Genomic DNA, 20,142 nt, shown 5'->3' on the forward strand with positions numbered 1-20,142 from the left:
ACGATCGATGATATCATTGCTGATGTTCAAGGGGCTCGAGTGTTCTCGAAGCTGGACCTCCGAGCCGGGTATCACCAGGTCGTCCTTCATCCAGAGTCCCGGTACATAACAACGTTTACCACCCACCGGGTACTATATCGATACAAGCGGTTGAGTTTTGGAGTATCGTCTGCCGCTGAAGTGTTCCAAAACATCATCAGGGGCGCCCTAGCATCTAGCTCTAGAGGGCGTCCTCAACATCAGCGATGATATTCTGGTGTTTGCCAAAACCGAAGTGGATCACATGAAGAGGCTCGAGAACACTCTGAAACGACTTCTATCGTTGGGCCTCACCCTGCACAGGGAGAAGTGTGAGTTCATGCGCCCCTCTATTGAATTCTTTGGCTTCATATTCAAGGAGGGGGAGGTGTCGCCAGATCCGAAGAAGGTGCAGGACATCAAAGCGGCGGAGGCCCCCGAGTCTGTGACGGACGTGAGGAGCTTCCTGGGGATGGTAACGTATTGCGGGCGGTTCATCCCGAACTTAGCCTCAAGATCCGAACCGCTCCGGGCGCTGACCAAGAAGGAGTCACCATGGCATTGGGGCCCTCTCGAACAGGCCGCCTTTGAGGACATTAAGGGTGCCCTCACAACGGGAGATACTATGGCGTTTTTCGACCCCGCCTTGGAATCGGAGATTGTGGTTGATGCGAGTCCTTTCGGGTTGGGGGCAGTGCTGACTCAAGTGGACCACAGCGGGACTATTAGACCTGTGGCATATGCGAGCAAAGCGTTCACCGAAACGGAACAGAGGTACTCCCAGATCGAGCGGGAGGCCCTGGCAGTGCTGTGGGGCTGCAAACATTTCTGGCTCTATGTCTTGGGACGTCCAGTGACGGTGGTGACTGATCACAAACCGCTGCTTCCGATTCTAGTGGGCTCATCGTCAAAGCCACCAGCTAGAATTGAGAGGTGGATGCTCGCCCTCCTCGAGTATTCAGTCACCCTGGTATATAGGCCGGGGGCCAACAATGCCGCGGACTACCTGTCTCGTCATCCGGGAGTAGGTGGGGGAGATGGACATGACACCTGCGGAGAAGAGGCGGACAGTTATGTACGAATGGTGGTGGAGGCGGCAACGCCAAATGCGATGTCCCTAGAGGAGTTGGAGGCTGCTGCGGCTGAGGACGAGTGTTTTCGAATCTTGAAGGACACAATGCACAACGGGTCTTGGAAGTCCGTCCTCGGAGCCGTGTCCGGGCGCACCCAGGAAGCCAAAACAGCTCTGGAGCAGTTGTGGAAGGTGAAGGAGGAGTTGTCGTTCTCCGACTCAGGGCTGTTACTCCGGGGTGACCGGATCGTCATTCCACGGTCAAAGGTGAGCGATGTGATCAGTCTCGCCCATCATGGACATCAGGGCGCCGCTCCGCTCGAATGTCTGGTTTCCGGAGTTGGAGAAAAGGGTGGACGACTTTGTGGCGGCCTGCGTATGGTGTCAGGCGGCCTCTCCTCTGCAACGAGAACCTGCAATTGAGGCAATGCCCCGTGGCACGAGGCCCTGGGAGATCGTCCACGCTGACTTTGGCTCAACATCAGTGGGCACTCACTTCCTGGTGATAGTCGATGAACACTCGAGATACCCGGAGGTTGAGTTTGTCGAATCGGTGGCTTTTGAGCATGTGGTGGTGGCCATGGAGAAGATATTTGCGGCCCATGGTTTCCCCCACACTCTATGCTCTGATAACGGATCGCCCTTCCAAAGTGAGCGGTTCTCCGAGTTGATGGAGAGCTGCGGAATACAACACAGGAAGATCTCCCCCCTATGGCCCCGCGCAAACGGGGACGCCGAGAGACTGATGAGGACCCTGAATAAAACATTCCGAATTGCTCAGGGGCAGGGGCAATCCTTACAACGCGCCCTCTATCAGTTTCTGCGGGTGTACCGCACCACCCCACATGCCGCCACGGAGTGGCACCCGCAGAGGCGTTATTCAAGAGGTGCCCCAGAGGACTGCTGCCGGAAGTGGGGGAGAAAGAACCAGGGGTCATCGATAGTCCGCGGGTGGAGGCTGAAAGACGAGTCCGAACGGAACAGGAAAACCTGCGCAGGGGTCTCCGACCTCAAAGACTTGAACCGGGAGATGAGGTCCTTATCCGTAATCGACACCCTCACGGGAAGCTATCGCTCCCCTATGAACCGGAGCCATTGGATGTAGTGGCAGTGAAAGGATCCATGGTGACGGCCTCGGATGGACGGTCGGCTGTCACCCGAAACGTGAGTTTCTTCAAGAAACTGGGTGATTCACGAACTGAGACCCCACCCGAACCTGATCCACCAGACGTGCCTGCTGACGGAGGTCTCTGGGACGAAGGACCCGAATCCCCAGTCCGGGGAGACGCGGCGGAAGGACGTCACGTGCCGGAGGTAGGCCGGAGGTACCCCCAGAGGGCTGGGCGAGAGAAACCTGCCTACCTCAGCGAATATGTTGTGGGACGTTTGATTAGTGAACTGGGGTGATAAGATCTGGGTGGATGACATTAAAGGGGTTTTTGTTTTGGGTGTGCAGTAGTGTTTATGTTAGATGTGTGGTTTTCCTGGTTAATAAAGTTACTGTTAATCTATGTTCGTGTTCCTCCCGGAAAAGGAGGAGTGTGGCGCTGCCCGATGACGGGCCTACGCAGCGGCGTGACGTTTCACGCCGCCGCGCTAAGCATAAATAAAGGGGGCGTTCCTGGCCGCATCAGAGCGACCGGGAAGCCCGAACACGAAGGACTGGTGTCTGTTGACTCCTTCATGTGGCGGGGGCTTACGGGACCGCGTGGGGGCTCCGACCCGCCCCCAACAGTTACTCGAAACAAAAGGAGAGCTGGGCAGTCCAGCCCTCCTCCTGTTTCGAGTACAGAGACATCAGGCAACCCGCACTGCACGGTTACGCCTGCTGCTTGCAGGTGTTAGCACTTCGGTTTAGAAAAAAAAGAAAAGGCGATGACTTTTCTTTTTCTAATCCGAAGTGCTGACACCTGCAGGCAGCTCGTATAACCGTGCAGCCTCTACACTGGCTGCCTGAGGTGTCGGCTGGCTGGGGTTAGTTGGGGGTGGGCCCTGGCTCGGGAGCCATTTCTGGAGACTGCCGGGGCCCACTTAAAGCATTGGACAGGTATAGTCCTAGACAGCTAATACCTCAACAGCCAAGCAATGTACTCACAAATCACAGAACCTGCCTGGCAAAGTGTGCTTGCAGACAGGATCCATGCAGTGTACTCACAATTAGAGCCATGAAGTGTACTTGCTATTTCCAGAAGCAGCCTGGCAAGTGTGCTAGCAGTCAGGATCCACGAAGTGCACTCACAATTCACAGAGCCATGAACTGTATCCACAATGCACAGAACCTGCCAAGTTCATGACTACTAAACTCTAAAGAAACAGCCAAGAAACCCAAATAAAAAGGAAGGAAGCGGCTCTCGTTGAAGAGATAGAACGGACTGATTGAAAGTCGCAATGTACATTGAAATGTGAGGCATAAAAACACAAAACGTAAACACTGCCCCCCCCCCATCCTTTGCAATATGCGAGGGGTTAATCCATTATGCAAACTGTCATGTCCCAGGTTTTTGTGCGGCTCTGGGGCGCCGGCACTAGTTGCCACAGCCAGCCACAGCATCACACCATTTTTTTGTGCCAAGACCACAACAGGGTGCTCTAGAAAACCTCTTTCCATATAACATGGTAGTGTACCTTAAACAAACGCCCTCATTAGGCGATCCTGCTGCCATGCAGCAAGCCACACATTAGCCTTCCAGTTCCAGAGACACATTGTAGCAAGCCCCGAGACCGCCCGGCGCCGGCCCTTTCCCCCAGCCAGGGGCAACGCCCTGCTTACTGGAGTTCCAGCCGCACCCAAGGCTGTCCAACCCAGCAGAGCCCATCTCTTCACCGGACGTCACAACCACCCCGAGAGTGCTGTACCGGTTATCCCCCCCCAGGGGTGGGCCGGGAACCCAAAGAGGCCCTGGAGAGCATGTTCAAAGAGGCCCAGGGTGCAGAGGCCTACTGGGAAGTCTCCAGACAATATAATATGTTGTTCACACAAACAAGACAACATTTCGGCTGGCTATCAGGTGGGGAAGACCCTGCCTTTGTGGCCAGTTGTGCAAGTACCTTACATACAGGTGTAGAAAAACATGTTACAAAACAAACACAATCTTTGGCACAGATTTCAAGCAGAGGAGGAGTTCGACTTAGAAGAGATATTGTGTCTCTGCGAGTTGCCTCCCATCCATTTACGATGCGTTTCGGGCAAATGGAAGCCCTACATCAGGTAAACAATACCTGGAATTGCGCGTTCCACCTACAAGTGAAAGGTAATATAAGATAAGTATAACGAAATGGCTCCTTTTTTGTAGCATTTAATACAAAATGAGTGTCCTGTGCTCACGGATAACAAATCTTGGTGTTCGGTGAAACTTCAAAGTCGGGGGGGGGGGTTCGAGGAAAAAAAACATTTTTAAAAAAGGATTACGCCCTATATCTGTTGAAAAATTAGATCAGTAATGATCCACAGATAGGATATGTGACGCGAGTTGACATGGGACCAGTCGCACGGGCTAAGCTCTGTCCCACAGCCCAGCCGCACGAGTTGCCAAGTGGAATATATAAAGTGAGAAGCACTCACCTCGATTACTTTGTGTCTGGTGCCAGACCCATTGTTTCATTCTAATTTGGTTAAGCCACAAGACAGTATTAGCTGCTGCGCGGTGATAGAGCTTCAGCGTGTCTGTTGACAAAAGGACGCGAGGTAAGAGATATGGATACGTGGATAATTGGGTGGCGATCAAATGTGGGACCAGTCGTTAGCGGAAAGGGCTGGGTCGCACGTAAGTGACCGTCAATTCAGAAACTTGCACAGATCTATGTAATATAGAAAGGTGAGACGTACTCACCCTTCGTTGTGTAATATCTGTGTTTCCAACTGTTAGTACCAGACCGCTTGCTGTCCGCGTTGCGTGTCCTGTAGAGAGTTAGGGGAAGCTAGTGCGGGTAGGCGCCAGTGATTGTGTATAGAACACAAGTGGTTCTACGAATCTAGCGTAACCCGTGAATAACGCTACGGTAATAACTTACCAATGCTGGTGCGTTGTGCTGGAAGAAAGCTGGGTAGCTGCTGCAAACGCGCATTCAGACCAGACGTCTAGGTCGCTAAGCAACAGACGCATGCCTATGGGATACTTGTAATGAAAGGAGCCATACTGCCCGCAGTAGCAGCACGCCATTTTGTAGATGCGTTTAAACAGGATCAAAAGCCCCACTAACTGTAGAGGGCATGTTGTGCAGACCACAGTGAACATGCTTTGACATCATGTCTCTATGCATGTGCAAGGAATAGAAAGCAGTACATGCTTTAACAATGAGTAACAGTCCAAATGACGAAAATGAATGTTGATCATGATGAGTGCACCGCAAGTCGGTAACAGTTATGCAACGGAAATGTAGAGATTCACATGAATGGAATCAAACTGCCAATGGTAGCAGTGCACCAATTGAACAGGGCGAGTGTCCTGTGAACGATGAAAATCATGTTACACCGACTGGTGCAAGAAGGAATCTTCGAAGTGATGCCGCTCTATATAGCGAACAATATGTACTTTACGTGACAGATTGGGCGATAGAAGTTGATATCCATCACAATTGAGGGCACCATAGAACGGTGATAGCAGAAGAGTAACCGGTTGTAAAACTGATGTTTGAAAACTATTTGAAGAGGAGAGGTGGAAAAAGGGAAATTCAGTAGTCAACATTACAAATAGCAAGGTCTCATTCCAAATTCATTCCACGTGGTGACATGGAGTCAGGTTGGTTTATCCAGCGGATCTCGCGTTGTTGCAGAAGTATATTTAAGTATCCTCCTCTTCTTGGTAGACATACGTGTTCTAAAATGATGACTTGCACCTGTGCTATGGTATGTGTAAGGGAATGAAAATGTTGCGCTACAGGAGACTTCTCGGACGCAAGACTTGTGTTCTACCCAGCGTGTTGGGACTTTTCTGCTAGTCATGCCCACGTAATACATTTCACATGGGCATTTGATTTTGTGACAAATGTTTAAGTGTGATGTAAGGCGATATTCCCTTTGTAAGGGAGTGATGAAATTGCCATGGATTACATTATGACAATTGTTGCAGTTTATTGCATGTTATGGTGCCTTTGAAATCTTGTTCCTTCACATTTTCTTTTTTTCAACTTTGTTTTATTGGCATTTTCATAATATAACAAAAGGGCGCAGAACATTTTCACAAATTGTGCGAGTAACAGGCCCAAACCCCCCCTCCCCCTGACCCACCCCAAACACCACCACCCCCCCCACAAAAAGGGAAAAACCAAAAAAAAACGTAGTCCTCATAGAACCGTTCTGCTGGGGAGCCACTATGTAAGCTCCGAGAGTCTGGAGCTCCAGGAAGAGCGAGAGCATTAACTATTAGAAATGGCTGATGAACTACCATCGTCCCACGGGCCGAGGGCCCTGTCCGCTCCCTGTCCCCCTTGAGGATCAGTGCACATCCTAACCCCATGTCTGCTGTGCCTAGTACCAGTTTGCGTGGAAAGAGCCCAAATTATTGTTCATCATTGCCGTCAGTTTATCCATCAGGTGCATGTTTTTTACCTTTTTTAGCCAGTTCTCCTTCGATGAGGTCTCCAGGCTCTTCCATTTCTGGGCCAGTGCTACCCTTCCCGCCCTTAGCATTGTCTCCCACATCCTAGGGTATCGGGGAATGTCCGAGTCCTCCGGAGGGAGGCTCAGCAGCATTGTCAGGGGGTTCTGGGGGAGAAGCTCATCAGAAACTTCGGCGATCCAGCCCCTCACCTTCTCCCAGTATGCCTGGGCTTTCGGGCAGTGCCACCACATGTGCCCTCTCGTACCGACCTGGCCACATCCCCTTGGGCATGCGGGGGACACTCCCGTGTACATTTTAGCCAACTTCATTGGATCTCTGTGCCACCCCAGTAAAATCTTGAAGTTGTGTTCCATATCCGCCGTGAATAAGTTCCCATGGAAGGCTATTTTAAATATTCTCGCCCAGGCGTCCTCCGAGATCTCATCCCCCGCTAAGTCATTCCAGAACGAGCGGAACCCCCTTCTCCCCCCTAGGTTGACCGTGTTCAGTAGCTTGTACATCCCTGATACCGCAGTCTTCCTGGAGGTTGCCGAGTCCAGGAGCTTCTCGAAAGGGGTCAGCTGTCTTTTCAGGTTCTGGCCCCAGGCCTGGTCACATAGAATACCCTTCAGGCGGATGTATTCAAATATGGAGAGGGACCCCTGACCGAGGGCGTCCCTCAGTTCCTCATATGGCCGGAATTCTCCTTCTCTGAACATCTGCCCCGCCCACTCCATTCCCTTGTCTGACCACGACTGGGCGTTGCGGAACCCCCCGCTTCCCAGTTTGAGGGGGTGACCCCAAAGAGAGGACATCGGTGATGGCCATGATGTTAGGTGTGCCGTCTGGGGACCCTCCATCCAGATCGTCCAGAGGACTCCCAGGGTTGGGTGGGATTTGAGTCTGTTCGGAATAAACTTGCTAGGGGCCCAAAGGAGGTCCCGAATCTTCAGTGGGTGGGCGTCCATGTCCTCCAGGTATGACCAGTAAGTGCCCATCCCCTCTTTCATATGTTCTAGGAGGACGCGTAGTTGGGCTGCCCGGAAATAGAGTTGAAAGTCTGGTAACCCAAACCCTCCCTCCTCCCTCCTCCCTCGGTAAGGTCAGGACCCTATTGGCAGTTCTCGGGGTCTTACCCTGCCATATGAATTCCCGCACTGCATTCTGAAGGGCTCTGAAGGACCGGTCAGGGACTACAGATGGGAGGGCGGTGAAAAGATATAGAAGTCGCGGGAGAATGTTCATTTTCACAGCCGTCATGCGGCCGTACCAAGACAGAATCATAGACCACCTCCTCAAATCTGCAGTGATTCCTGCCAAAACGGGATCGTAGTTAGCAGGGGCTAGATTGGTTAGGTCCCGAGTAAGGAGGACTCCCAGGTATCAAATGGAGGCCTTTCCCACCGATATTCCCTCCAGGCTGGCGAGGGCGTCCAAGCCCGGGTCCCGGGTTCTCATAGGGAGCAGGACTGATTTGGACGCGTTGATCTTGAGACCAGAGAAACGCCCGTAGGTAGCCATCAAGGAGAGGAGCGGGGGGAGCGAGGATTTCGGGTCTACTAAGTAAGCCAGGATGTCATCCGCAAACAGGGAGAGCTTAAATTCCACCTCCCCCCTCTTAATCCCCTTAATCTCTGAGTGGGCTCAGACTGCTATGGCTAGAGGTTCCATGGAGAGGATATAGATTAGAGGGGAGAGTGGCCATCCCTGTCTTGTCCCCAGCGACAGGGGGGGAAGGGCTCCGACAACCCACCATTGACTTGGACCCTGGCCCTCCGGGCCCTATATAAAGCCGCCACCCATTCCCTGATGTGTGGACCAAAGCCCATTTTTTGGAGGGTAAGTTCCATGAATCTCCACTCCACCCTGTCGAACGCCTTCTCCGAGTTCCTTCACATTTTTTAACCGAAAAATCGGCTTTGATGAGGAAGTCACGTAGGGATTTGCTTTTGCAATGCGCGAACAGATGAGGTTTTGAAAACATCTAGCTAAGATCGTATCAGATGATGGAATGTTTCTTTATGATTTTCTTGATTTGACCACGTTGTTGCGAATATGTGGTGACGTAGATATCGTTGGCGGTACGTTCCATGGGTTTTAACACTTCCGATCTGGGTATATACATAATCTTAATTGCACTGGTTTGTACAGATTCAGGTTTGTTACCTCGTCTGAGGAATTTCTCCGTGAGTGATTTAGCTTTGGATGAAAAGTCTTGGTCTTCAGAGATAATCCGTCTATATCTCAGGAAGAGACAGAGGGATGCTCCTGATGTTTTCTTTGGGATGAGAACTCCTGGCAAACAATCACCTGTTCTTGTATGTGGGTTTCGTGTAGATGGCAGTTTGTAGTTTCTGCTTTGAAATAAAACCAGTACATCTAAGAAGTCAATCGATTTGCTGGTTTTATGAGTACATTTTATTCTTGGAGCTAGTGAGTCCATGAACTCAAAACATTCCTCAAGTGTTTCCATATGGCAAACAGATAATCAATATATCTTAGAAAACATTTTAGATGTTTCTCCCATCTTTTATTGTGGATAACATGGGCTTCTTCCAAATAAGACATGCATGTGTTAGCATAGCTGGGGGCCATTGCCGTGCCCATTGAGGTGCCGGAGATCTGAACGAAGTATCCATCTACAAACATGATGGAGCTGTTGCTAACGACGATGGGGAGTAATTTCAGTGCAAGTAGCTGATCAGCTTTTGGGACTTCCTCACAACCATTACATTGCCTCCAGACATGCATTGTGTGCGATGTTAGTGTAGAGACTTCCTGTTGTGAACCACCGCCGCGTTCCCCCGTCTCCAGGCATCTCCGATCTGGCAACGCTGGAGATTACCATGGAGACGTGGCTTTTCCGCTGCCCGTGTTTCGGGTAGTCACGTGACACAACGTTTACACGCAATACGTGCACGGTGACGCCTCCTTTTCCTCTTCAAATTCGAGTGCCAAAGGAGTAAACGCGGCTTCTAATTAGCATTATTACTTCAATTCCTTTGATCCAGAATCTCTTCCACAATTGAACTCGGAACGTTTTTTGACCTTTCTATTGGATTACCCCTTGGATTTGACATACCATCCTGGCTTGCAGCATCCTTGCAGCAGCTTTTTCGGCAGCGGTTCCTCCTGTGTGCCGATACACCTCACTGCCTTCGTTCCTTCTGGCAAGCCATTCTGCCGGCGCGCCGCTCCTTGTAGCGGTCTCCTCAGCAGCTGTTCCGCCTACCTGTTGAGACCTCACGCCTCCTTCGTTCATAAGGTAAGCCTTCTTGCTGGCCCGCTTCCCTTCAACCGACCACCACAGTGTTCGGAATTCGGTTCTACCATCACATTGCTTTATTATACTTCACTATACTCAGCCTGCAACATTCCACGTTTTGGTAGTCACCGTTTAGGGGGAATGTATGAACACATGAACAGTCTTCTTTGACCAACTCCTATCTCCCTGGAACCATTGTGTGAACTTCTGCGTTTGGAACTTTTCAATCAGCAACTGTGCACTTTCTGAACGCTTTCCTGTAGTGCACCATCCCGGATCTAGTTTGCGACCCTTGTGCCTTTCGGGGTACTTTTCCTACACTAACCTTCCTGTTATTTTCTCCTCCCGTTGGTTAGTACTTTCACTACCCGAAAACACCTATTGGGTAAACCCTTGGTCATTTGGCGTTTGTTTTCTTGATAATCATTAGAATACCATTCTTACCTGTCTCTCCTTATTTTCAGTCTTCTTGTTTCCAGACAAACCATCCTAAATTGCCTTAGAGTCCTATCAAACCTTTATCAGGTATTGTTTGTTGGTCTGATCTTGAATTTACAAGGTTGTCTCCAAGTCAGTGACGTAATATTGTGCTTTTGTTTCTTACAGCCTGGGTTTGGCGGTGTGGTTCTCCCCACTCTTTTGGTTAATCGATTCCTCTGACTGTTTTGTTATTCAGCAGAGGGGTATATTGCCTTAAAGAGGTCCTCGAGTTGAGGAGGTCTGGTTCTGGATCGTACCTTTGTACACTCCAGCTTAGACTGAATACTTTCCGGAGCTGCTCCCTCTTCGGTTATCCCAAGGTCGAGCAACGCCCCGACCAGTTCAGCAACTGGTGAGTAACACTTCCCATGTCCAAAGTAAACAAAATTTCAGTATTCTCAAATACGATACCATTCAGTTTTGTCAAAAAGTGATTGTGTCTTTAATATAGGAATAAATCCATGAGTGAGTGGTTGTATCATTTGATCAAAGTATTAAGCTAAGGGTTCCAATAGACTGTTAGCTGCTATAATAGGACGTCCAGGTGGATTCGGAGATTTTTTATCAACTTTAGCAAAAATGTAAATCACTGGCACTGATGGATGTAATGGTAAGAAAAACCTTCATGCGATGGGTGATCAGTTCATCTGCTGCTTACTCTTGAAGGACACCATTGATCATATTTTGCACTTGTTCAGTTGGGTCATTAAACAGTACAAGATAAGTGTCTTGATCACCCAGTGGTATCAATTTCTGAAGGTGTCACAAATGACCAAGAGACCTCCTTTGTCTGCGGGTTTGATAATAATGGCTGGATTCTTCCATAATCTGTCAAGTACTTGTTGCTCACGATGTGCGAGGTTTTGAGCGAGAATGTTTGCGAAATTTTAGTTTTTCAAAGTCCTGCAGTGCTTATTTTTGGAATGCCTCCAGAATGGAATTCTGGGTATGTGGAGTAAATTAACTCTTAAGGTTTCATTTCCAAAAATTCAAAACTTGTTTTCTATTATCAGTTAATTCATTATAGAGTCAAAGAAAAAAATTTTGTAGCAAGTTTGAAAAAGTAATTTTTCTTTCAGCAGAAAACTGTTGTAATGTGGGACAAAAGAGATCCCTTTTTGAAGAGTGGTACGTTCAAATCTAGACAATCTGTGACTGGAGGTTTATAACTAAGCCTTCTTTTGTGGGATGTTCAACTTTCTGGCTGGGTTTTTCTTCTTGTCGGACCCAATCTAAAAAAAAAAAAGAGGAAGGAGTGGTGATTGGTGTTGCAGGGACTTTCAATGCTGATGCACGTTGCTTTTGAAGCTGTATTCTGGGTCAACTTCTCGGTCTGGTGCCTCGTCAGCAACATCTATTTCTGCACTGGATGCTTCAGAGGATGAATTATCTGAGCTGGGTGTCCGTTTCTGCTCGTTATAGGGAGTTCTGCCGCTTCGTGTGTTGTCTCTTTGTGAATAGTACTCCTTCAAATTTTAGAGTATGTCCAACTTGTAGTCGAGAGCATCTCGTCTAAATGTCCTAATTTTTTTAATATTCTATCTATCTTTTTGTAGCCATCTAGTTTTGCATTGATATCTTCTAGGAGGGTAACTAAATCTTCTTTGGAAATAAGTGAAGATCTTAATGGCTTCTAAATCGACTTCCTCCATCGTTAAGATCATCAAGTCGAGGGAGCACTTATTGAGAATAAGTGTCCACTTTCTGATAAATTCTGGATTTTCTTTGCATAAAGTAGGTTCAAGATCAATCCTCAGTCCTCGTCGAATGCGTTGGGCTCTATAGTATTGTGAAAGAGTGGTGGCTTGAAGTTTCTCATTCATTTCTCTACGCATTAGTCTTTCAAGTTGATTAACCAACTCTTCGGGTTAGTTAGTGTGGAATGTTTCAACCCACTGGTCCAGGCCCTGCAACATTACTGTGCATTACTGGCAGCAGAAACCTCAGAAGTGGCCCATGGAAAGCATGCTGCTCGCTAAAAATCACCCAAAAAAGCGCAGTAAAAATCCGAAAAATAGGCCGCCATCCACTTTTGCCTATCTCAGTGAACACAGGAGACCACTGCCAAAACCCACTATTGGGCTACCTACAAGTAGCCTGAAACCACTTGAAAAAGCAATGCTGATTGCCAAAAGAAACACAGAGCTGTTTGGAAATCCGTTTGTCTTGGTTATCAAAGTTGCAAATATCACGGCTCACAAACCACCTAAAAGATCCAACCTCCTTGTTGGGTGTTCCACATCATGCTACTGCAAGAATCCACATCAATAAAATGTCACCAAGAATCATAGGTAATCAGAACAAAATCCACTTTTAAGGATACTTGATGGAAAGAAATCTGTCAAAATGGTTGCAGTACCGTTACTCGCCTCCAACAGACGCTGGCACTCTCTAAATCTGACAGGAGAAACTTGTGTTTTCAAAGTTAAATGTGTCAAAGAAGGGATTTCATCAAATGCCATATAGAGGGCCACACATTGATTTCATGTTGAAAAATACTGGAATTAAGGTATGTTTGCTTATTTTAAATTTATAAATGTAATATTTTCACAAGAAACTATGTTACAATTGACAACAAGGTAACACGATTTAGCTAAAACTTCTGAAAGGTTTTCTTTCCCTGAAAACCTCCCCCCTTGTTCATTCCCACCAAAAGGAGAGGATTTCGCATTGGCATGTTAATCAGAAGGGGAGGAGATTTCCTCTGCTGCCCTGAGCAAGAAACAATGGGTTCTTTGAACTGAATAGAAAATGCTAATTTGGGTGTGACTGACAACACTTGCTCTGGCAGGAAGGCAAGCCATGTGACCCTCCGACTCAGCCCAGCTTTGGAGGCGGGCCAGACTGAAAATGTGGAAGTAAATGTGTGTTTTAGAAAAATGCTTATAGCAAATTGTACTGAACTGACAAAAATATGAAACTTATAGGTTGCAAAATGAAAAATGTGCTCACGGTTTAAGACTAATCTGGAATCTGTGCGATGTTCTGAGACTGAACCCCGGAAATTATTCATATTTCCAGCCATTGTGTTTATGTTAGGAACATGAACATTTACAGGAATATGCCCAGATGGGATGTGTATGCATGTATACAAATTTCTGCAGAAATAACATTGAGAAACCCACCAAAAGTGCAAAAAAGTTGTCATTTATGAACTAAAGCTCACAGGAAGATGAGAGTTGGACAGCAATGTACCTTAAGCAATCTGTCATGTAATTATGTATTATTAACAAGTTGTGCATCTGGGAAATATGTTTTTTGTGGAAAATATATTTCCTAAGTAAAAGCAAAGGGGAGGGATTTCCTTTGGACCATAAACACAGTGTCACTCCGACACATATGACAACACTACTCCTGTCTCAAATCAGGAGAGGAGAAATTCTCTGACCTATCAGATCCTTAGATGGTTGGGCATAGATAATCAGCCTCCCCACCTACTTTGGAAATGGATGAATAGGGACTGCTGAGGATAGACAAGACCCACACTTTCCACTCATCAACTGATTCCTTGGCGAAGCACCCTGCAGGAAGATCCAGGCTCCAGACAGATCCAGAATCCAGACTCTAGAACTTTGAAGCAGAAAGGCCCAATCCAAAAAGCTGCACTCTTCTCAGCCGGCCTTTAAAAATCTTGCAAACCTGATTTTAACCCCTAAACTTCCAAGGGGCACCACAAAATCCAACAGCCTGGCTGAGCTGTTTTGCTGTTATAGCTAAGAACCATGTGCTAAAACCAAGATCCAGACCCACAGAGCTGTAACCCAGAACCCGCCAGATCCAGTCCAAGAGGCCGCGCAGACCAGAGTGCCTTGCTGAGAGCAGAGTTAAAGTGCCTGAGACCTGTCCAGTGGCGAGTGAATTCCAAACCCTTGACCAGATCTTTGACGGGCCCATTCCATCCGCCATAGTTGTAAGTATTTAGTGTAGATCTGACCATAACCAACCTCTTAGTGTTAACTAACCCAATTCAATCCATTCCAACCTATCCATAACTGCATTATTGAATTTCTTGTCTATCCTAAATTCTTCTCTCCTCCACATAATCCTTGAAATTGTAATGATAATCATCTTGGCGCTAATATATATTTTCTGGAGAAAGGCAATCGTCTCGTGCAGACAGAAACCATCCGGAGACGCCTCTGGATAGGTGGCTGGGCTGTCGTGTAGTTTGCGGCTCCATAAACTCTTCAGTGTTATGAAATCTTTGTTCTAAATCTTTAACAGCGCATCTTTCATTTTAAAATCTTGACTTTGTTTTAAGAAAAATCTCCCTTTATTAAAACCTCTGTAACTTTTGAACCGTACGTCCTAGAAACGAAATTTGAATGTCATTTTGAAGCTAACATCCTCAGCTTTCAAACAAACCCAAACCGATAGTACAATAGAAAAACTGCAGCGAATTTGTAATTTGGCGCAATTTCACATGTAAAAATAGCTATTTCTTGCTTTCAACTTCTGAATTTCGTTTTCAATCTGCTAATCATTGCTAGTGTTGACCTGACCCAACTAATTCTGAATCCATTTAGCAAATTAAAATCAGTTTTAGCATTTTCCCATTCCTTGCAAATCACATTCAAAATCATTTTGACCAGTTTTAAAGCATTCCTGTTCTCTCTGAGCTTGCTGGGGGCGAGGGGGGAGGGTTGGGGGGAATTGGGATTGAACTGCATTGTTGACCGTTATTCCTGATACCTGCGTGCCCTCATTCCATATTGCATGCTTTTGGAGTGAGTAGTCACAGGGGAAAGAGTGATCATAGACATATCAAGTTTATTTCTGTGTTGCCTTCATTCCCATCATTGCATTTCCTTGAACCACACAAAGTTATTCTCTGCTACATTATTCTTCCTTTTCCTAATTGATTAAAGAGATTGTTGATATTATAATATTACCCATTGCTGATCATTGTTCATATTCATAAGTGTGATATTCAGATATTATTCATAAGGGTGTAAGCGATCTATTGTTCAATTCGTCAAATAAATCTTTTAATTTGCAAAACAAACCTATTTCTTGGTTCAGTGAGACCAGGGGAATTCAAAGAGCGGGGCGTTAGGGTACATCATCCAGAATTAAACAAACTTTTGAAATAAAAATATATAAATAAGGGTTTCCATTGGGCATCCCATACTAGGCATTGACTTAGAGTGCCGGATTGAAACCACTTACATTAGTGCAGCACAGGTCTTGGTCAGTACTTTTGATTAAGTTTAATATATGTACTGCTTCATCCTGCGAAAAAGCAAATGGTTTCTGCTCTGCTTGCATTTACACACAAAGAAAACAACAACCATAAAGATATTAGAATATAACATAAGCTATATATAAGCCGACTGCAACACGAACGACATGCAAGCATAGCTCACCAACATGGAAATGCAACCCTAACGGACAGCCATCTTTTTAAAAATGGAAGCTGTAATACGCTTCAAGTAAACTAAAGGCCTCAAGGCTTCACAAGAATTCAAAATGCTGAATTTACTGAAATACAGATCTGTGCAAAGCTCAGACAGTAGCTATGCAGATCGAGCCAAGGTTACTAAGAAATGAGGGAGGGCCTGAGCGCCACAGAGAAGACACGGAACAAGTGTTGCCAGGACATAGATGGAATACTCCCAAATTAATTAAAGTCTGGAAAAGTACAGCCGACCATTGTGAGCCAGGTGCAGGGTAATTATAAGTCCGAAGACCAAGCTCAAGGGAGTCCCCAGAGGCAGGGGAGACCATAACATTTGCATTAATATTAGCTAAAACCTTCATAAATGCAGGGTGAATTAAATCCAAACACAGTCCTCTCACATGTGATCCATAATTGAAGAAGATGGTCTATCCATTAGCAAGAAACACAGATAGGACACCTGCCTCACTCCTTATGCATAGTCCCAGACATGAGACATTGTACAAGGCTAACTACAAAGGTGCTCACCCTTGCCTATGGCCTAGAAGATGAGGGGTGGTATTTTTCTTGAATCAAGACAAGGATCCCATGGACATCTCTTTCCCTATTCCTATTTGGCTCATGACTTGATGACCTGGCCAAGGTTGGCCAGTGCAATGCCAGCCAATTAAAACTCCTAGCGGCAATACGCCCATTACGTATTGTATTCACCAATAGCTCAACATATAAATGATGTAGCGCTGTTGTCATCAACTTAGAAGTGGTCTTCGGAGGAGCCATCAGTTAAGCATTATCCAATTAAAACTTTAACCCATATAGAAAATGTATGTAGTCAAATCCCCTTAGGTTTCGTATCACGTTTATTTAAATGAAAAAGAGGTTTCGAATGAAGAGCTCTGAGATCGGCAATCCTTTGGTTGTACCTCTGCATAAATCTGGAGTTTTCCAAGTCATCGCTAGAGCCGGGTAACTGTCGTCAACCAGGCCGGGCTAGTTCTGCAGGGCACAGTATCATTCGTACACTGCAAAGGTGGCACTGAACAGCTGGTGTCAAGAAAGCATTCAACCAGGGCGGGGGAAGGGCATTTCATGGCATGGCAGACAAACACTTTAGATCCCTTAAAGGGAATCAGAAAACTGGGGTGTAGTGGTGAGCAATACCCTCGAGGTTTTTGGATTAAGTAACTGGTTAAAAGATGCGTTCCTAACACTACCAGGCAAATGTGCTGGAGGGGCCGCGGTGTGCCCCAAAAGCTCCACTGCGTGGAAAAGCTGAGCACTGGCACAACTATTTTATTATTTAAAATGCAAACCTAGTTCAAGAGCAGCCGAGCAATGTACAGAGGGTGGGACGCCAGCATTTGGGCTGGTATCTTAACAGTAGCGCAGTACCCAAGAGGGGAAAGTGCTTTAGCGGGAAAAACTGGTACCTGGCCCACTACAGAGGCCTGGGCACAGACCTGCCAGGAGCCCTGCACGGGCAAAGCCATGCATGCGCCTGCACGGAGGAGAGCTCAACAAGGGACAGGCTACGGCTTGGGGGCAGTGCGTTTCTCCAAATGATGGCCAGCTGGGCCACTGATAGTGGACTGGGCCGAACCACAGCCAGGCAGGGTTTCATCTTCGAATGGGCAGAATACTATGATGGGGTACAGCACCAGAGGCGCAGCCAGGATTGTATAACAAGTGGGGCCTGAAGCGGATGTAGTTGTGCCCAGCACAGACACATTCACATCTGTAAATGCCCACACAACACTGATGAGAGGGTATTTATAGATCTTGGGGGAACTTGCCCGCTCCGGCCCTAACCGGTCTACGCCTCGGGTAACAGCGCTGGGTTGGTTCATTGCTGGACGTGTAGGGATCAGCGATTGGTAGCATGGGCCCAACAATGGATGGGGAGGGCTCAATAGCGGGTGGGTTGGATCCAACAATAGATGGGCGGATCTCAAAGTTGCGTGCGTTCAATAATGGATGGGCAATGCCCAACCTTGCAGGGGAGGAGTTCAACAACGGATGGGGAGGGCTACATGCTGGGCGGGTTGGGTCCAACAATGGTTAGGCAGGGTTCAGTGGTGCTTGGGATGGGTTACTTAATGGATGGTCAGGGCTCACATTTGAGGGGGGACAGTTCCGCACTTGTGCGGGATGGGTCCAACAATGGGAAGGACCCATTGTTACGTGGGTAGCATCCAAAAATGGCAGGACACACGATTGGATAGACAGGGGACAGCAATGGGAAAGTAGGCTTCGGGTTGGTAAGGCGCAGCGATGAGCGGGCAGGGCTTAGTGTTAGGTTTCAAGAGCATTGTTAAGTGTTCCACCTTGGGCAGGTAGGACTGAGGATCAGGTGCGTTGGGTTTACCTATGGATGGCCATGCGTGCCCGTTGGCATGGACTGGGGTAACTGATGGATAGCTATGCCACAGGGTGTGGGGTGGGTTATGGGTGCCCATTGGCATGGGTTGGGGTGACTGATGGACAGCTATGCCAGGGGTGGGGGGGCGGTGGGTTGCTTTATGGATGAGCATGCAGGCCTGTTGGCATGGGTTGGGGTAACTGCTAGGCAGCTGTGCAGGGGTGGGAGGAGGGGGGACGGCCGTGCCTCAGCGGGAGATTGGTGCGGTTCTCGGCGCTGGGTTTAAGGATGGGTGCAGTGCTCCGCTCTCTGGACTGAACCCTAATATATGGCGGGTGGGAGGCCGACTACACGAGGGAAAAACATCACTGGGCGGAGGCCCCCAAACCCTCCGCATTAATTCCCACAGAACCCTACCATTTCCAGGAGACATACTGCCCCTGCCCCCCTTCCCTTCCGTCTGGCGGAATGTATAATGCCTTCGTTATTACCCCCCTCCCCCCTTCCCCCGTGCGGGAAAGGGCGGGCACAAGCCTGTTGAGAGAACCCCGTCCAGACAACATGTTATGATTGGGGTCAGATAGACTGGCGGGTTTGGGGCTTCCGGCAAATAACTTTGTGTACACGTCTCGGTGTGTATTCTGACGGAATAGCCGAGGGGTTAATGCAGCAGTGGCAGAGCTCCCCAAGTAATGTGCAGGTACCGACGCCCCCGAGCCCCCCGAGCCCCCTACCGTGTTTTCCATAGTAGTTCTCGTCTTCACCCCCCATGGTGGCTGCAGGCTGCACCCGGGTTCCCAGCTTGCTTTCGCCCTCTTACTTAGATCAGCTTCTGGTCCCCGCCCTCTTCTTTCTACCAGCTGGTCTGGGCCCTCCAATCACCCCCTAGCTCGACATCCCTACCCACCCCCTACGCCCTGTCAGCTGGTGCCGTGGCCTCCAATGGGCAGAGCCGGGTCTCCCACAAGGCTCGCAGGTGGCCTCAACCAGCGAGAAAAACACATCCCCGCCCTGGGCCACACCCTCTTCCTGCGCCTCTTCTCCGCCGTGCCTCCTCGCAGCGCTACAGCACGAAGCCCTTCCCTGCTGCGTGACTCCCGAGAGCACGTGTGGCCAGCCCACCCTGCACGCAAACATCAGGCAGCCCCTGCACAGGCGTGAAAAGCCTGAGCTGACCGGGCTGAACCCCCCCCCCCCCCCCCCGCGAAGTGTAGCAGTTCAAAGGATCAGTGATATGCTTCTGGGCGCATTTTGTTTTTTCCCGGCAAATCTACGTCCTGCTCGGCTCGGAGCCTGAGGATCAAGCCCTGCCCGTTTCCCAGAGTCACAGCCCCCCACACGCATCCCTGATAAACTGGACAGCACTGGCTATCTTTTGTCATCAGCAGCAGAGCCTTTCTTATGCATGATGGCGAATTTCCAACTGAAAGACCACCAGTCACCTTGCAAAGCTCTGACATTGGCATGTGCCACACTTAGAATTGAGTGCATTAGTCTGCGCTGTATCTAGATAACATTGTGAAGGTTAGCGAGTGCCACACTCAGACTGAATCATGTAGCTCAGCAAGTTCTACACTTAGACAGAACTGTGAATGTTAGCATGTTACATGTCATGTAGCCCACTAACCAATATAAGCTCAAACTCTCTGCATACTCATCTAAAAAAACCTCACACAACCATCTCGCGCACATCAAGCTGCACGCAGTTCACCACACCGCAACAACACATAAGCCGCACCAACAGCACACGTGGACTAACACCGATCCAATACTCGCACCAAAGCTCAGCACCCGGTGTCTACCGAGTTGAAGCTGCCAACAGAACACCACTCCTCTCACTATCCTACTCCCTCTTCACCTTACTAACCCAGCCCACCTTCTCATTTACAGACCCGCCAGAGCGCCTGGGGACCAATTCCATTGGTGACGGTGCGCTATATAAGTACCTTTAACATAACATAACATAACAATTAAAGCGAGCAAACACAATAAAGTACCCTTTGAAAAGGT

The 20,142-nt window shown here is 48.2% G+C and overlaps 1 protein-coding gene across 3 annotated transcripts in view; it reads right to left on the reverse strand.

Annotated features, from left to right (window-relative positions):
* SLC44A2 (solute carrier family 44 member 2 (CTL2 blood group)) overlaps nucleotides 1–20,142 on the reverse strand; it is a 427,809-nt gene that overhangs the window by 251,577 nt on the left and 156,090 nt on the right. The window contains exon 1 of one of the 3 annotated variants that reach the window (XM_069604291.1): nucleotides 18,867–19,008. The exons of the other annotated variants lie outside the window; for them this stretch is intronic. Coding sequence (XP_069460392.1) covers nucleotides 18,867–18,903 — 37 coding nt within the window. The 5' untranslated portion in view covers nucleotides 18,904–19,008. Of the gene's footprint in view, nucleotides 1–18,866; nucleotides 19,009–20,142 lie in introns of those variants that run through there. 3 annotated transcript variants of the gene reach the window in all.

The sequence above is a fragment of the Ambystoma mexicanum genome, chromosome 3q (assembly GCF_040938575.1).
Source record: "Ambystoma mexicanum isolate Mex_15411 chromosome 3q, UKY_AmexF1_1, whole genome shotgun sequence".
NCBI lineage: Eukaryota > Metazoa > Chordata > Amphibia > Caudata > Ambystomatidae > Ambystoma > Ambystoma mexicanum.